Source organism: Nestor notabilis, unplaced genomic scaffold (assembly GCF_000696875.1).
Source record: "Nestor notabilis isolate BGI_N333 unplaced genomic scaffold, ASM69687v1 scaffold29546, whole genome shotgun sequence".
NCBI lineage: Eukaryota > Metazoa > Chordata > Aves > Psittaciformes > Psittacidae > Nestor > Nestor notabilis.
Window position 1 is genome coordinate 15,296 of NW_009934680.1, and position 16,666 is coordinate 31,961.

The following is a 16,666-nucleotide window of genomic DNA, read 5'->3' on the forward strand; positions in this document are numbered from 1 at the left end:
GAAATAGGTGGAGCTAACAGAAAGGTTTAAATGTAGGCTTGATTATATTTTAATTTCCAAACAATGCAGTAGTGAGCAAAAAGAAATTTGAAAGGAATGAGGATCATATGCACACATTTAAATTCTAATTAACTACCGTCTACTTTTAATACAAATAGAATTATAATGAGATGATTTGTCATTCTTATCAGCAAGACCATAGAAAACATCCTAAAATTTGTAAGAATTTGTAACATTTTTACTAAATAACAACCTGACTCCAGGTCTTATAAAATGATATATTTTTTAGTGAGCCATTTCCTTGGGGTCAGGCTGTGGTACTCTTTGTAAGTGCGCAGGAATTTTGAACAGGAATACCAGGGCTGCTTTATTGCTGTAGCTGGGAATGGTGCTCTGAGCTTCTGAGATGACAGCACTGAAAGTGTAGCAGCTGGTGTGTGTGTTAATCTGGGTCACAGTCATGTATTGCCTCACACTGCTGCTTCCTTTTGCTTCGTGTGTGTGGTCAGGTATGTTCTTTTTCTTCTTGAGCTTCATTTGGAATTGAACTTGGAAAGGTGTTTTCACAAATTCTCCATCCCTTTTGTTCTTCCATGTCTGTTCTTCATGGAAGAACATTCAGTGTAGCTGGATGGAGGATTAAAAAGTTGTGAGAGCTGGAATTACTTGCAGGAGTTAGACATAGGATGCTTGAAGGATGATTTCTGAAGGCTTTTCTGCACCCTAAAGTTGAATGGGTTAACTCAAGAGGAATTATTGCTCTCAAACTACTTCTTGAATACAGCATTTTTAAAAAGGACAAAAGACTCTAACTTGTTTGTTCCACAAGCTGATAAAGAAGATGAATACTTCCTTCTTTGTTCAGGTACCCCAGAATCAGCAGAGTATTAAATGTCAGTTGGGAAAGCTAATGATGTGTAGATACCCAAATAGGCTGGTGATGGAACAGCAGTATTTTGTCCATTCATTCAACTAAAAGATAGGCTGCTGTTGCCTTTCTTAATTTGATAAAAATAAATGTAAATCAAATGTGCCACCCTTATATTCAGTTGAATTGGTGTTCTTGCTTTCTGAATTAAATGAATTTAATACTCCTTGTAATTAATGTTGTTGGTTCTCTTCTAGTTCTGCCTATGATAACGTCAACAAAGTTCGAGTTGCTATAAAGAAAATCAGTCCCTTTGAGCATCAGACATACTGCCAGAGAACTCTGAGGGAGATTAAGATCCTACTGCGCTTCAGGCATGAGAATATTATTGGGATAAATGATATTATCAGAGCTCCAACTATTGAACAAATGAAAGATGTGTATCCTTTCAGAGTTTGCAGTTATTCTGCAGAGTGGTGGTTGCTGCCTTCTCTGTTTTGATTATTTTTCATCCTCTTCGTTACTATTATTGTAAATTGAAAGAGAAGTTTGTAATGTTTGATTGGTTTATAGATAAATAAGTAGGTTTGATATGTGGGTGAACACTAGTTTTCTTTCAGGAAAAGAAAGAAAAAAAAGGTTGAGAGATGATTTAGTTTAGTCACTTAAAACTATATTTGCTCTTAATAAGGCTTTTGTTAGAACTGATGAGAACTGTTGCTTTGAGGAGAAAATAAACTGGCCAGACTGCTGTAATTGTCTACAATTTTCTTAAAGAATAGAATGGATGCATCCTGGGGGAGGAGGGAATAAAATCAGAACCCAACCCCCAGCGTTGCAGTGCTTCCTGCATGTGCAACAGTCTGAAACTGCACATGGGCAGGTAAACATGCTTAATACATGCAAATCTGTCATTTTTGTTATTCTAATTGTTCTTTCATGGGAAACTTGGCTTTGTGTAAGCTAGGACTTCATATGGATATCTAATGTATGAAGTAGTCTTAGCTAGGAGACTCTACGTGATATACAAGGCCCAGTTTAGTCAACCATCTTAATTTCCCCAACTCCATGGGCATTGGTTCCTTTTGGTTTTGGGGGTCTTTGCAGATGTCTGCCCAATAAAAGCCAAAAGTACATGCAGAAATGGAACTGAATCAAAGTCAAATGTTTTCACTTCATAAATTATCAAAAATCAGGCTCTAATATTAAGAAATTGAGGTTTATGATGATTAATTTGAAGACTCTGTGCTTGTGCCTCTGAATTCTATAAAGGGCTGCGTTATGTAACAGAATTGATTTGATTCAAAACTTGTAAAGCAAGAAGCAACTACATAGTTTCAGAATTGTCACCAGACAGACACATAAGAGAAAAACTTGTTACAGAAGTTTCACTGGGTGCTGTGTTTGGTATCATGACACCACCTTCCGCTTGCTGCCTTACATCTGTTGCCTTACAGATACATTGTGCAAGATCTCATGGAAACAGATCTGTACAAGCTCTTAAAGACTCAACACCTCAGCAACGACCACATTTGTTACTTCCTTTACCAGATTCTGAGAGGGTTAAAATACATCCATTCAGCCAATGTGCTTCATCGTGACCTCAAACCTTCAAATTTGCTGCTTAACACCACTTGTGATCTCAAGGTGAGTTGGAATTTCTTACAAATTTTGCAGCAGTGGCCTTCATAAACTACCTGCTGTAACCATGAATGTGGTTTTGTTACTGGGGATTAGTGCGATTTTTATGCTAGAAAGACTGCCAAAACATTATTGGATTTGATAAAGTAATTATTAAGATTTGAGTGAGTAAGAACTCGCTGTTGTGCTATTTTAATGAGTGCATCGCTGTTTCCATCTGGAGGCTGACTTTGAAACAGCCTCTTTTGAAAGTTAAGTGAAAATACAGATCTTAAGCAGAATTGTTTTTACCTAGAAAGTAAACTCAAAGCTGTGTATATGTGTCTTGGTTTGTCTGTTTAAATTGTTCATTGTTCACTGTTGGAAAAGGACTTTGTATTAGTAGGGAGCTAAAATGGCAGGTGAAATTCAGTGTTGATTAAATGCACAGCAATTACTTGGAGAGAGAATGTTCCTAATTTGCATCGCCAGTGATGGGCTCTGTACTAGTTAATACTACAGAAGGGTGATCTTAGAGCTGTTATGATTCCTGGAAATGTCAGCTCAATGCATAATGGCATTCAGTAAAGCAAATCAAGTATGAAAAATTAGAACAGAAATAGAGAAAAAACAGAAAACATGCCATTCTGTACCTTTGGTTTTGATTCTTCAGTTCCATGTGGTCACAGTTATTACACTTCTTCCTACAATATCCTTTCAAAATGAGGAGACCAGGACTTCAGAGTACTTCTGTCCGTATCAGGAAGAAAAATTTAGCCTAGGTCTTCTCTGCTGGAAGATACTGCTTGAGGAAAAGAAAGTACAATAGAATTTGATAAAATTTGGTGGCATGGGGGTGGTGAACAGAGAACATTTGTTCGCTGCCTTTACTTGTTCAAAAGGCTGGGAGGGTTGAAAGGACTGGGTGGCACAGTCAGAGTGAAAGGACATAGTAGTTAATGTGCAGCATTGTCAGGCAGTGGAATTTGGTACCACAGAGCACTGCAGGTATTACAGATAACGTGATTAAAAGAACCACCAAGCAAGTTAGAAAAAGCAGTTGAACGCTACCTCTGGATGAGAGCCCTATGGTGGCAAATCCATGGAAGGTGGGAGACTACTAAAGAAGCACTGGGGGATGTTCCCTTTTACGCTTTACATGATTTGCTTTTGGCCACTGATGGAGTGAGACTGCAGAGCTTACAGTGCTTTGATCTGATGTGGTACAACTGTGTTTGCCGCATACTGTGTTGCACCTAATCACTCTTTGTTTTTTATAGTAGCTCTAGCCTTCTCATTTTTAGAAACCAAAACAAGCAAAACAAAAATACCCTCTTCAAAATGCAAAATACCTGTTGGCCATACAAGTTTGCCACAATTCCAGGCAAAATCCTTGCTGTTCATGTGCTGGTCCATTCCCAGTACTGGCTACACCATCAGTTCTCTTTACATTTCTGCTGCTGCTTGTCAGCTTTTCCTAGTGCTGGACTGGTCAGCTCTAACTTTTGCTGTGGGATTTCAGCAGCTGTTACTACATCAGATCCCTTTGAGGCACTAACCCATTCATGAAGGAAAGGGAATAAAATCTAGGATGACTGTGCAATAGAAGAAGAAAAGAACAGTTTGAATGTAGCTGTTATGTGCAAATAAAGACAATAAATAAAACCAGGCTGTGTTTTAACACAAGTAAGATGGTCATGAAAAAGAAGGTAAGTAAGCTCACCGTATGGTGAAATAGTACAATATGACCTTAGCGCGTACTGCTATAATTTCTTCATAAAAACAGCATGCCACTGCAATCTGTGCTTCCTGGTGCAGAATATGGTAGTCTGTATGACAGAGCATATGCTTTTTCATAACCTGAAGGGAACTCTGGTGTTGTATTAATACCACATCTAAAGTTTAAACAACAGAATTGGAGAGAAAACCAGTACATGTTAGTCCTTGTCTGATGAATGCTGAACTTGCACTAACTTGTTTCTTTTGGGGCTGTTCTGCAAGTCTGTGTTGGCTATGTACATGTGCATGCTTACAAAGTTGGTTATGGTACATAAGCGCAAAACAGCTACGATGAAAATGAATAACAAGTCACACTGTCAGAAGAAGGAAAGTTTGTTCACCTGCAGTGATAATGCTGTTAGCTTTTTTCTTTAGCGGTGTTATCTCTTCTGGAGCTCAGAGTCCTAAAGGTTCTAACAAAAGCTCCTTCTTTCTTCTCCCTTAAAAGTGATCTTGACCTCTGGCTCATAGATTCTGTTTCCAGGAAAGAAATGTATGAGTCTCCATCTATTGACAAAATTTGTCTGTGAACCCTGTATCTTGTCCTGAGCAGCTGAAAGGCTCAGGGCAGAAATGCAGAACCTAAAGCTGTTTCTCTTTCCTCAGGCTGTGCTACAGACTTAAATGGGACTTACAATTCTTTATTTCCCCTCAGTAGGGTAGCTGCTTTGTTAAATGTGTTCAGTTGCCACAGGCCAAGAGCTCTCTGCCCAGCCAGGGCACAGCTGGTCTCTCTGCTGCACCTCTTGCACCGGGACCTGGGGCAGAGCTGGCCTCACCAGCTTCTCTCTCCTCCTGCCCTGCTAATGCAGCTGGTGAGAACACTGCTAACAGCCAAATGCCTCCTCTTGCAGCTTCGGCCTTGATGCCTGTCTCACTATAATCGTGTTTCTTCTTTTCAGATTAACCTGTTTCTGCTCTAGGCAGCAGGGGCTTTTTGTCATTTTAATGAGCCCTCTTTGTCATTAATCTTCCTTTCCATCCCATGTCCATTTTCCTACTTCAGAAACTCACAGACATCTTCTGTAACCCAGTTCTTTCTCCTTGCTGTGGACTGGAGAGTGTCTTTCTTTTGTCTTAATAATAGCAATTATACCACTTTGCTTAAGAATAGTACTGTAATTCTGCACAAGTCTCCTTGCCTGTAGTCTTACTGAGCTTTTTGCTGAGGTTAGGAGAAAGAGATTACAACAACTTTGCCTGCCTGCATAATTATTTTTTCTGAAGTCCTCTACAGCTTCTTTGCGTCTGTCCTTAGAGAAGACTCTTCTGATTATTTGTACTGATTCACTTTATGTAAGCTGCTAATTGCACAACAGGCAGCTGCTCTGTTTCTGTAGCCTGGGAAAACCCTGACAGGCTTAAAAGGGTTCTTTTTGGTTTTGTTTTCTAAGGATTCAGGTTTGTTTTGCTTAGTTTTTGGGGGTTTTTTGGTGGTTTTTTTTTTTTTTGTTTGTTTTTTTGGTTTTTTTTAATACATATCTAAAGTCAGAGGAGTCATCCCATGCAGCCTGGCTTACAGATTTCATCATTGCCTTTTCTTCAGTCCCTCTGTTTAAGTCATCTGCTGTATCTTGGTTTTCAGATGTAGCTTTTAGTCAGCTGAATCACTTCTTCTTCCTTGGCTGATCTATCAGTCATTTCACAGGGTGTCCCTCCAGGAAGATAAAGGAGTAGGTTGCCAGGGTACAGGGAGGTTTCTGCATTTCTGGTGGGGTTTCCATTACAGTCTTTATTGACTACAACATATTATTACTTTATGTTTTTAATACAATCACTGTACACAACTGTTAAAGAATAAACTATTCTAAAATGCATCAGAGGAACCTATGATCTGTTTGCAACTTCTACTTTTGATGCCTCAGTTTTTCTGAGAGTACAAACATGCAGATATGCTCTGTGGAAATTGATTGTTATCATAAACCAATATTTGCTTGGTGGTAGCAAAAGCATATGAAAGTGTCTAATGTGCCATGCCACAAGCCTGCCAGGTACCTTGGGAAGGCAAGAAATGATCAGCTGCTGTACACTAGAACACTGTCTCTCTTCATGTTTTCAGTGCTCTTAATTTGCCTCTGGGGAGAGGACACTAAATAGCTCTAAAAACCATGGAGCCTCCTCACCAGAGTATAGCTAAAACCACTTTCCTTTGTGCTGAACTCACTAGTCTGGATCAGAGTTTATTTTTATTTTCATGGTTAGATGAAACTGTTCCTGATAGAGGGTCAAGAATTTTTTTTTTAAAGCCTGTTCTTCCTTCAGCAACCTGTAATCTCTCCAGTCTACCATTATCTTGTGATGGATTGGAAGTTTCTCACACAAAGATGCAGTTATGATGGGAGCTTTTGTGAACAGGGGTATTGAACTTTGCTACAAACGTGTTGGTCAGTAATTTTGTTTTCTGGAAAAGTTAATCTCTTTCTTTATTTGTTTTCTGGTCAATGTCTAATAACAGGCTGGAGCAGAGCATCTGCCACCTCTGGCAGAGGAAGCGTGAAGTAAACCCACAGTGGAACGTAAATTGTGTAATCAGGAACATCTTCCACACACCCCACATCCCCCCCCCCCCCGCCCTTTATTCTTCCTGGCCCCTCACAGCTTAATCGGGTGCTCTTTGTACTCAATCCAAAACATTTTCCTTGACCTTTGTGCAATAATTGGTTTCTAAAAATAGAGGTTGCCATCACTGGGTGTCTAATCTGCCTGTTTTTCCCCCCCCACTCCCTCATTTCTTTAAACCCAGATTTGTGACTTTGGACTGGCTCGTGTTGCAGATCCAGATCATGATCACACAGGATTCTTGACAGAGTATGTGGCCACACGTTGGTACAGGGCTCCTGAAATCATGCTGAATTCTAAGGTAAGAACCACAGTGCAGGCTGGTGCTTCTGTTGCTGGTCATTCACCTGCAAGTACCGGTTTTGCTTTCTGCCCTTCTGTGTTTTTAGTCTCAGAACATACGCATAGTCTTGAGGAAGTGTGGTAATGGACTTGCAATACAGCTGCTGGCTTGCGATAAGTTTTTGATTCTAGATACAATTACTGAATACTACAGACAAGGCATAACGTGCGTATGTTCCCACGTGTCCAGTTCCTTGCCAGCTGGGAGACTTCTTTCCATCAAACGCTCTTAAAATAAAAGTGTTAGTAATGAGAGCACTTTACTGCTGCCTTCATCAAGGCTTCTTGCTAATGTTGCCTTAATGTTATCTTGACATCTTAATTCAGGTTTAGAATGCATAAGGAGGGTGAATCTGACTCTGAAGGCATGTGATCGTTGTTGTGTGTCAATCTTAATTGCATTCCCAGAGTTGTAATGAAATCATCTCTTTGATTTTTTTATACTTGGATTTATTCTTATGTTCTTCTGTAGCTGCTTTAAGGTGTGTCCAGTCCCTGAATGGTGTGAGTAATGGGTGTCCTTCAGAACCTTCAGCCACACTCTTGTTGTCAAAATACCTATGTGACATTTGTGCTCTGTGTGAATTTAACATTTCTTGAGGATGATGTTGTTTCTGCAGGGTTGCTGCTTTGTTGGCGGCCAGCTGGGATTTGCTGTGGAAATAGAGTGTGTAATGCTTTTAGAAAATAGTCATCTGAGCAACTGAGGGGGTTTTACAGCTTCTTGTGTTTTAAACTCACATTGATAGCCATAAACATAGGGCAACTTCATCTTATTTCCAGAAATCCTCATACATTTATCAGCAGCCTTTACAAGAAGATACTCTGTATGTCTCTTAAGAAGTGATCAGCATAAAATTTCCTGGCTTACAGCCTGGATTCGATTTAGAATTCCAGTGCCTTGAAAACAAACAGTCAAGTGATCAGGTCCTGAGAAGCCACCTGTGGATTCAGCAGAGTTTTTAGCTTCAGTTGGAAGCTTCCTGCTAATGGGAGGGGGGCAGCGGGCTGTGGGGGAACAAGGCAAGGTAGTTCCTGGTACCACGGCTTCTAGAGATGAACGGGCCCCATGTGGGCTTCTGAAAGAGAGCCTTCTCTTACGGATGGCGCAGGTTACCTGTACTGATTCTCCTTATATCCACTTGCAGTGTTGGCCTCCTCGCATCACATCTACTACTTGCTTACCTGTTGTGTTTTGCAAATTGACTAACCAATGGTCTGTGGTGTCCTTTCACCCCTTTGCTCAAGGCTTCTTATTTGTGTGCTGTTTGGGTCCTGTTGGGAAGAATAGGACCTGCATGTGTTTAGCACACTGTAAGGAGCTTTGGAATTAAGAAGAATGGCTTGTTTCCAAAATCTGTTAGTTTAAATTTGCTATAAAATCAAGGAGTCTCAGAATTTGCAGTTGTTAGTATGTGTGGGTGAATTTAGAGAATCCTTTTGGAAAAGCGTATCTTGCCTACTTCAGTTCTTGCTACCCCTTCAAAGTACTGCTGTGATGTACAGTTCTTAACTATTTCATTCTGTACAGAAAAAACAAAGAGCATTAACAAGCATGACTCATATAAAAAAGCTGTATTTGCGTGCACTTCCACAGTTTACTGAAGTAACATGTTGCTGCAATTATGCAGAATTCCTTTGACAACAATGTGTTTTCACTTTACTTGCAGGGTTACACCAAGTCTATTGACATCTGGTCAGTCGGCTGCATTCTGGCAGAGATGCTCTCCAACAGACCCATCTTTCCAGGAAAACACTACCTTGACCAACTCAACCACATCCTTGGTAAGCGTCACATACAAGTGGCATTTCCACACCCATCTGCCTGTCTTCTTCACCAGCAAGGCTGGGTTTGGTTCTTCCTCTCCTGCTCTTGTAGCTCAGTGAGTGCATAGTGCAGGGAGCTGTAAGTGCATCGCCTGGTCCCTGCAGTGTTTTCTACCACAAATCATTGAAGTGGGGTGGCAGATAAAGGCTACTCAGCAATTTATTCACTGTATCAGCAGAGATGTTTTAAAAATAGAACATAAAATGAAAAGCTCAAATATACTCTTAGGTCCAGGTCAGGGTGGTTTCTAACGTTTCTATAGATACACCACTTACTGGCTCTTTTAAACAGATTGGTGATCATTAGAAACTTCTGCATTTGTTTATTTACAAGAAGAAATAACTTAAACCTTTTTTATAAAGGTTTCTAAAAAAATTACGAGTTATTCTGTACTCTTAAAGCATTTAGTCTGAAATCTTCTTCCCAGCAGTTTTACTATTGAGTTTTAGCAGTTGTGATATAACTGTTTAATGTGCTTTTCATGGAATGCAGCACTGTTTGTATTTATTTTTAGGTATACTTGGATCCCCTTCCCAAGAAGATTTGAATTGTATAATAAATTTAAAGGCCAGAAACTACTTGCTTTCCCTAGGTACCATGGAACAGGCTGTTTCCAAATGCTGACCCCAAAGGTATTTTATGCTCTTTTACATTGTATCAGAACATAAGGGCAGGGTGGGAGTTTCAAAACCACCGTAATTTATCTGTATTGAAAACAGAACATGCAGGCCCCTTAAAATGGCAGTATAAAGTTAATAAAATCATAAACCAGCATGGAACCCTTATACGAGGTTATTTTTGTAAAGCAGTTATTAGTAACTCTAAGATTACATGTTGATCTTTAACTGACAAGTGAAATGTAAAGCCTAACTCCTGTTACTGTCTTCGAAAGCACAATACATTACTCAGGTACTGAATATGGGCATTGGATTCTGACAGAGGCACCAAACAAATCTTGGACTGTGTTTCTAGAATCAGATATGAGAGCACTGCTTACTGCAGGACTCAGTACAGTTTACACAGACTGCATGTCAGCTCTGGATCAAACAGGATAATACCAGTCTAAGTGTGAAAGGTTAAAATTTAATGGGATTAAAAATTCTGTTATGATAAGTGGAGCAGAAGTTATAGATGCAAGGCTGTAGTAAAGGGCAGATATGATTTTGATTGGCCAGATAGCTATTAACATGCCTTTTGAATTCAACTTCCTACAGTGTAAGGGCAGCTGTGTTCACAGGACAGTGCCCTTTCACATGCTCTGACACAATTGAGCAGTCACTTTATTTTAACTGATACAATAATTTACTCTCAGTGAGTACGATCAGGTACAGAACTACCACGTAAAAGCTGATTTCTGCAGATGGAGCTGTGTAGAGCTGATTATCCCTGAGAGAAACAGCAGTGATTTATTCTGCTTTTGTAATAGTGCTCATCAATGTGAGAATTTCTGCTGTGAGCTTCTGACAGCTCAGACTGTAGCAGTGCTGATATGCTGAGCTGCTGGGGAGCATGCTGTTTGCATGACTCCTGCAGCACCTTCCCATCTGCATCTTCGGAATAGCTTCAGAGCAATTTTTCAAAGAGCTGTTTGTCAGTCAAACATGCAGTGAAAAGCACTGTGCATGATGTGCTGCAGCGCAGCTTGAGCATGTGAGTACCAGTCTTGAGAAGACTGCAGCACGATATTTCATGTTAGTAGCTGTGCAAGTTTGCAGCTTTTCCATGCTGCCATTGAACACAGTGGTGAAGTTCAGTCTCCTCTGCAGTGCTTGGTACACGTCTCATCCTGGTGCAAAGCTACAACTGCTTTTCTGCAGTAAGAAGCTTCTTTTAAAGTTGTGTGTCATAAATGATGTGGTGAGAAGGAATGGAATTTGGGATACTGCAGATGTCTTTGGGCTTCTTGCTATAGTAATCATTCTGTTTTCTTTTCTTGGAAAAGGAGAATGTGTTACATCAGAGTTACTGCAGTTGTTCAGCTATAGTGATTTGTAACATTTGTCCAAAATTTCATCAGACCTCACTGTCTTTCAGGTTGTTTGTGGATTCTTTGTGATGTCTCCAACAGATTTTGCCCGAATCTCATGAATATGGATGTATTTGCATCCTAGATGGAGAGTGTCTCCTGGGCTGCTAGTTGCACTAGGATAGTTACTGTGATGGTCTAGAACTCCTAATGACTTCTGGATGACATTTCCATCAGTAAACAGCCAGATTTTCTTTTGGGAATAAGACCATACTCTTGATTACTTACCATTTCAGAAAAGCTCTGTCTTTATCTGGATTTTTGGCACAAAGATTTGAGTGAAGCCCAAAGACCAGATTGGGCTGAAGGCAGCTGTACCCAGGGAATGAGGTGGGCAGGCGGAGGCCCTCTGCCTGAGCTGCAGGAAGCAATCTGCTGCTTCTGTTACTGCTCCTACAGCTGGGGAACTCCAGATGTAAATTAAGATCAGCCCAGAACTTGGTAGAGTGTATTTTCTGTGGAATATCAGTGTTTTTGTAACAGTTCTGTACCTTGAGGTGTGTATTAAACTCTTGCTCACTTTTTTCCCTCTTAGCGCTTGATTTGTTGGATAAAATGTTGACCTTTAATCCTCATAAGCGGATTGAAGTGGAACAAGCTTTAGCCCATCCATATCTGGAGCAGTATTACGATCCAAGCGATGAGGTAAAGACACTGTTAAAATGTCAATATTGATTTAATGGTGTAACAGGTCTTCTTTAGTTTAAGGGCAGTGTTACTGCTGGTCTAAGGGAGTTGAAGAATTAGTTGCATCAATTTACCAAAATTTTCTATTTCTTGTTCCAGTACAACATTTTAGAGGTGCAACACAATAAATAGAGGCTAAGGTGTACTCTCCTGAAAATGGAACTCCTCAGCTCACTATGGTCTTGCTTAATAATGTCTGAGATGGAGGGGAATGACTTGAGTTCCCCATCAAATTATGCATTTAAAACTCCTCAGTGTGAACTCACTGTGGTTTAGGATGCAAATCTGATGAGACTTCAGGTTACTTTTGGTAGAGAAGTAGGTAAGGAGGAAAAAGGTAGTTTTCCTTAAGGGACAGATACGTTTATTCTGAGAAATACAAATGTTTCAGATCATTTTTCTTCGGGTAGATACTAAGTTATGAGCCTTTAACAAATATTTTTAACTTGTGGTTGAAATTTGTGTAGCTACTTACTGTGGTTTGATATAAAATTTGATAATACATAAAGCACACAAAGGACTAACAGCACAAGTTCTGCCTTGAAGACTTGCACAGTATTAAGTACTTCTGTGGAGCGCGTCTTCAGATGTTTTCCCCTGTACAAGGTCTACATGAAATTAAACAGAACAGTAATATTAATATTAAAAAAGCAATAACATTTCTTTATATTATTAAGCCTGTAGCCGAAGCACCCTTCAAGTTTGATATGGAGTTGGATGACTTGCCGAAGGAGAAGCTGAAGGAACTGATTTTTGAGGAAACTGCTAGATTCCAGCCAGGATATCGATCTTAAATTGTGCATAGGTAAAGTCCCAGCAGCACGAGACCACCTGGGCAGGGGGAGAGGTTTTGGATTTTGTTGCCACTAGTGAAGTGTTGAACTTGCCTTTCCTGTTGATACGGTAACCGCCTGTTAAAGGAGAACTTTATGGTTATTCATGTGACCTCAGTCCTAGTCTGTTACTGAAGAATCAGTTTAGTTTTGCCTACCCCATGGAAGGGTCTGTGGGGAATCCAGGCAATTAATTGTCAGAGATGTAACCTAAAAGCCAGGCAACTGTTTAAGGAATAGGAAGTACATTTAAATACTGCTTCTTGGAATAAAAGCTATGGTAACACTTTTAAATGCAAATTTGATTCAAAAAAGCATTTTAAGGGGGAAATGTTCTTCATATACTGCAGACTGTTTTGTCATATGACTTCAAATGCTTTAAACAAAAATGAAAATCTTCCTTAAATGTAATATAAGGAGGAAAAATCCCTTAAATGATTTTAAAGGGAAAAAATCCCGTGAAACTTCAGTATGATTTAACTTCAGGTTTAAATACCTCTGACATAGTGTGAGTAAATAAGAATAGGCATCTAAATATTAAAAAATTGGTTATGATTAATCTTTCTAATCTTTTGAAGATTTAAAATTTTGATTTAAAATGTAGTGATATGCACTGTCTGAGGGGTTTTTTTGTTTTAAATCCATGAACTTAACTGGTCTTCATATACCTCGAGGCCTGCAAGTCTCAGTAGTTTCATACAAAATTGGTCAAATACTGACCTGAATAATCTTTGTAATACTTGTGAAATCTCTGTGATACCGAAAGTTTAAAGTATTGAAGTTTTCTGCCTGGAAAAGAAAAACAAACCAAAGAGGACAGCTAAGCACATTGTATTGTGCTCAGAAAACACAAGTGATGCACAATACAATTGCTCACCATCTGCTGACCGATACCCAGCCCAACCTGAGTAGCAGTTGGTCCCTTCTGGGTGACTCCCTCCTAGTTTATATACTGGGCATGAGGTGCTGTGGTGTGGCATACCCCTTTGGCTAGTTTGGGTCAGGTATCCTAGCTCTGCTCTTTTCTGACTTGTGCCCCTCCTCACTGGCAGAGCATGAGAGACTGGAAAGTCCTTGATCAGAATAAGAGCTACTTAGCAAAAACTGAAACATTGGTGTGTTACCAGCATTGTTCTCAGACTGAAACCAAAACATAGCACTGCACCAGCTACTAGGAAGCAGAATAACTGTTACAGCTGAAACCAGGACAACAGCCCAACCTGGACTGCCTGGTTTACGCTCTTTAAAGTCCTTTCTGTGCTATTCTCCAGCAGCAGCACTCTACAGTCACTGGGCTTTGTTGGCAGTTCCAGCAGAAAGGTTAAGTTCTGTGCCAGTGAACTTCCTCACTGCAAGAAATCCATGGTGCTGATAGCAATACCTAGAAGCTTTGTTGCTTTGCTATAAGCAATAATTCCTCTGCAGCAAAAATGGGATTTCAGTTTCTACACTGAAATATGCCCCAGGTTTTTTTAATGATGAATTCCTAGGAAAAAGAAAAAAGCAGAGAGAACTTCAAAATACAGTTGTTTTTACTTACCTAGGGTAACTTCTGTTGCCACTGGCTTGAATATTCAAATGTATAGAAGCTCACAAATGAAGTAATGCAAGTCCTTAGAGATACTGTATTTTGCTTATTTAAGCGTGCTAACTAACATTTGCAACTATTTTAATAACTAAAAGTTAGGTAAATCTGAGGTTCACACATCTGGTTCTTACTAGTTGGGTGCTGCCAATAGAAACAGACCTGGACACAGTACTGGGAGTGGTGCTTATTTCTAAAGCTCATTATGTACAAGAGGCACAAGCAGTACACATAGACAGAAATTTTTAGGAGTAGGACAAAGCCTGTTACTAATAGGCTGTTTTAACAAGGAAGGGAGAGCAAGTAGCTACCGTTGTGGTGAATTGTAGTTTCTGATCTCTCCTGCTTGCCTCTTTGCCCAGACCATACTTACCTAGGTTGTATTAGGGATTAAGAGATAAAAAGATTAGGGATAAAGATATTGGTGATCCAGTGCTAACAGAAGTTTCTGGTTGGCTAAAAATGTTATCTTTAAATGTTACTACAGAGAGTTGATTTGGCCGACCTGATGCCGCAATTTAAATATTTTACTTAGCTTGGTAATGATGTGCTGGTGATTTGTCCCAGCCATTTGTGGTTAGAATTACGAGCTGCTCCACATCACAACAGTTTACACGTAAGTAGCTGACATCCCAGTGAGGGCCAGTCCACAGGAGCTGGCTTAAAACAGACAGTAATGGTCTCTTCCTGTGCATTTCTACTCCCTCTCCTGTGGTTTACCAGCTAGCTTGTCTCACTCAAACTTCCTCCTTGACTGTAGTCAGGGCATTGAGAAGCAGTGTAAAAATATCAGGTACTTCATACAATCATATAATGCACTTAATTAATCAGTTGAATAATGTACTTCATTCACTAGTTATGATTAATGTTCCTAGTCTTTTGAAGATTGAAAGTTTTAATTTCAAAGGTAACACAGTGATATCCACTGTCTCCGGCCTTTTTTTGCCATGGTGAGGTGTGTCTGACTCACATCAAACACAGTGTGCATAACGCACAGAAATAGGAAAGTATGCTTATTTTAAAAGGCAATGTTAAAACTTTCTGAAATATGTCTCTGCTCTTTTTTGTAGGACAAGGACTTAAAGGACTGGGCATGCTCAAACGTTGCTGTTCCTCTTCCCAGTTCTTTATTGTTGGTCATGTCTTGTGGCCTCTCTCAGCTTATCCACTAACTCCTTTGAGCCATTCAGGAGGGCAGTTCCTGGTAGTTTTGGCTTTTCATGCTTTCAATGAATCTTTTAAGCCTGAAGAATTGTAATTGACACTCCTATGCGTAATGCCCATGTTGACCTGTGGCAGTACTGTACTGTAAGTGCACCTACTGCTGGCCGTATTTTAACTGCTTGCTTTCTGGTTTGAAAGATGCAGTGGTTCCTTTCACTCCCGGATCAATATCCATGAAGATAATTCATTAACCTGTAAGACGTTTACACCATGAACTATGGTTTTATGACTTTACTGAAGTCGCTGGCAATTTTTTTTCTTTTTTTTTTTCTTTTTTTTTAGAAAAGCTACTATTCAGGGCACTTTAAGTCAGTGACATCCCAGATTTTTTTGCACTTCCTTTTTAAATAGAAATGGTTACACCCAGCGGGGGTTATACCATTGTGCTATGGATTGCAGCATAAGTCGTGTTCATGTTAATCTTGCTTATGCACTTTGGGTGTCCTGTGCTGTACATACAGGTATTCTATACAGCGTAAGAGCCACATAGAAACCCAACTTAATTGAATTCATCCCAGAAACGCTTTTTTTTTCCATGTATTGATGAAATTTGTACCTTTTTCTCCCTGCCTTTTCTAAAAGAGATCATTTAAAGTTTAACCATGTTGGAGGCATAGTACTACTTGTGCAAAGAGAATGAGTGGCAGCTCGCCAACTTACAGTTACTCACCGTGTGGTGGAAGATTAACAAAGAACATAATGGCATGATGACCTAATAGCGAATGCTTTTCTCTGTGGAAGGCATCCATGTCTGGTGGCAAGCGAGAAACCAAAATATGATGTTAATAAACTCAGTCTACATCCTGCATACCAATGAAACGCTTCAAGTGAGGATTGATAGTTTTTACATTTGAGTCTAATCACTGACATTAAGAATTCTTGCCGAGAGGAACACTGCATCTTTAAATGAGAAAGTTTGATTTTACTTTTGCTCCTACAGCATGTCAGCATCTCAAGTTCATTTCTTGCAACCTACACTATGGTGATTTGTAATCAAGCCTCCATGAGCTCGTGACATGAAGTACTGTTCTGTTGTCAAGTACTATCAAACTCTTCTGATAATGCTGAGTTAGGACAACCAAACAAAGCTAGCACTAAATCATGTTTAAAATTGTATACCTTTTAATGATCTTTTCAAGTATTTGTTACTGAAATTGTATAATGTGGAGTTTACTAGGTGTTATGTTCCAGTGCAGTGCCTCCTTTTCTTTCCCCACTGCTCTCTGTGGTGAGAAATTTGCCTTGTTTAAAATAATTACTGTGCCCTCGCATGACTGTTAAAGCTTTCTGTGCAAAGATGATTGTCTAAGTGCCA

At 39.7% G+C, this 16,666-nt stretch overlaps 1 protein-coding gene across 1 annotated transcript; it reads left to right on the plus strand.

Moving 5' to 3' along the window:
• Positions 1–1,120: 1,120 nt before the first annotated feature.
• On the plus strand, positions 1,121–15,974 carry LOC104408030 (mitogen-activated protein kinase 1-like; the record flags this gene model as incomplete). The annotated part of the gene is given in 9 exon segments (XM_010017479.1): positions 1,121–1,308; positions 2,326–2,515; positions 7,011–7,127; positions 8,839–8,953; positions 9,511–9,586; positions 9,588–9,628; positions 11,558–11,667; positions 12,387–12,514; positions 15,198–15,974. Coding segments are annotated over 8 exon segments (954 nt in total), but the record flags the coding sequence as incomplete, so codon positions are not given.
• Between the last annotated feature and the right edge of the window lie 692 nt (positions 15,975–16,666).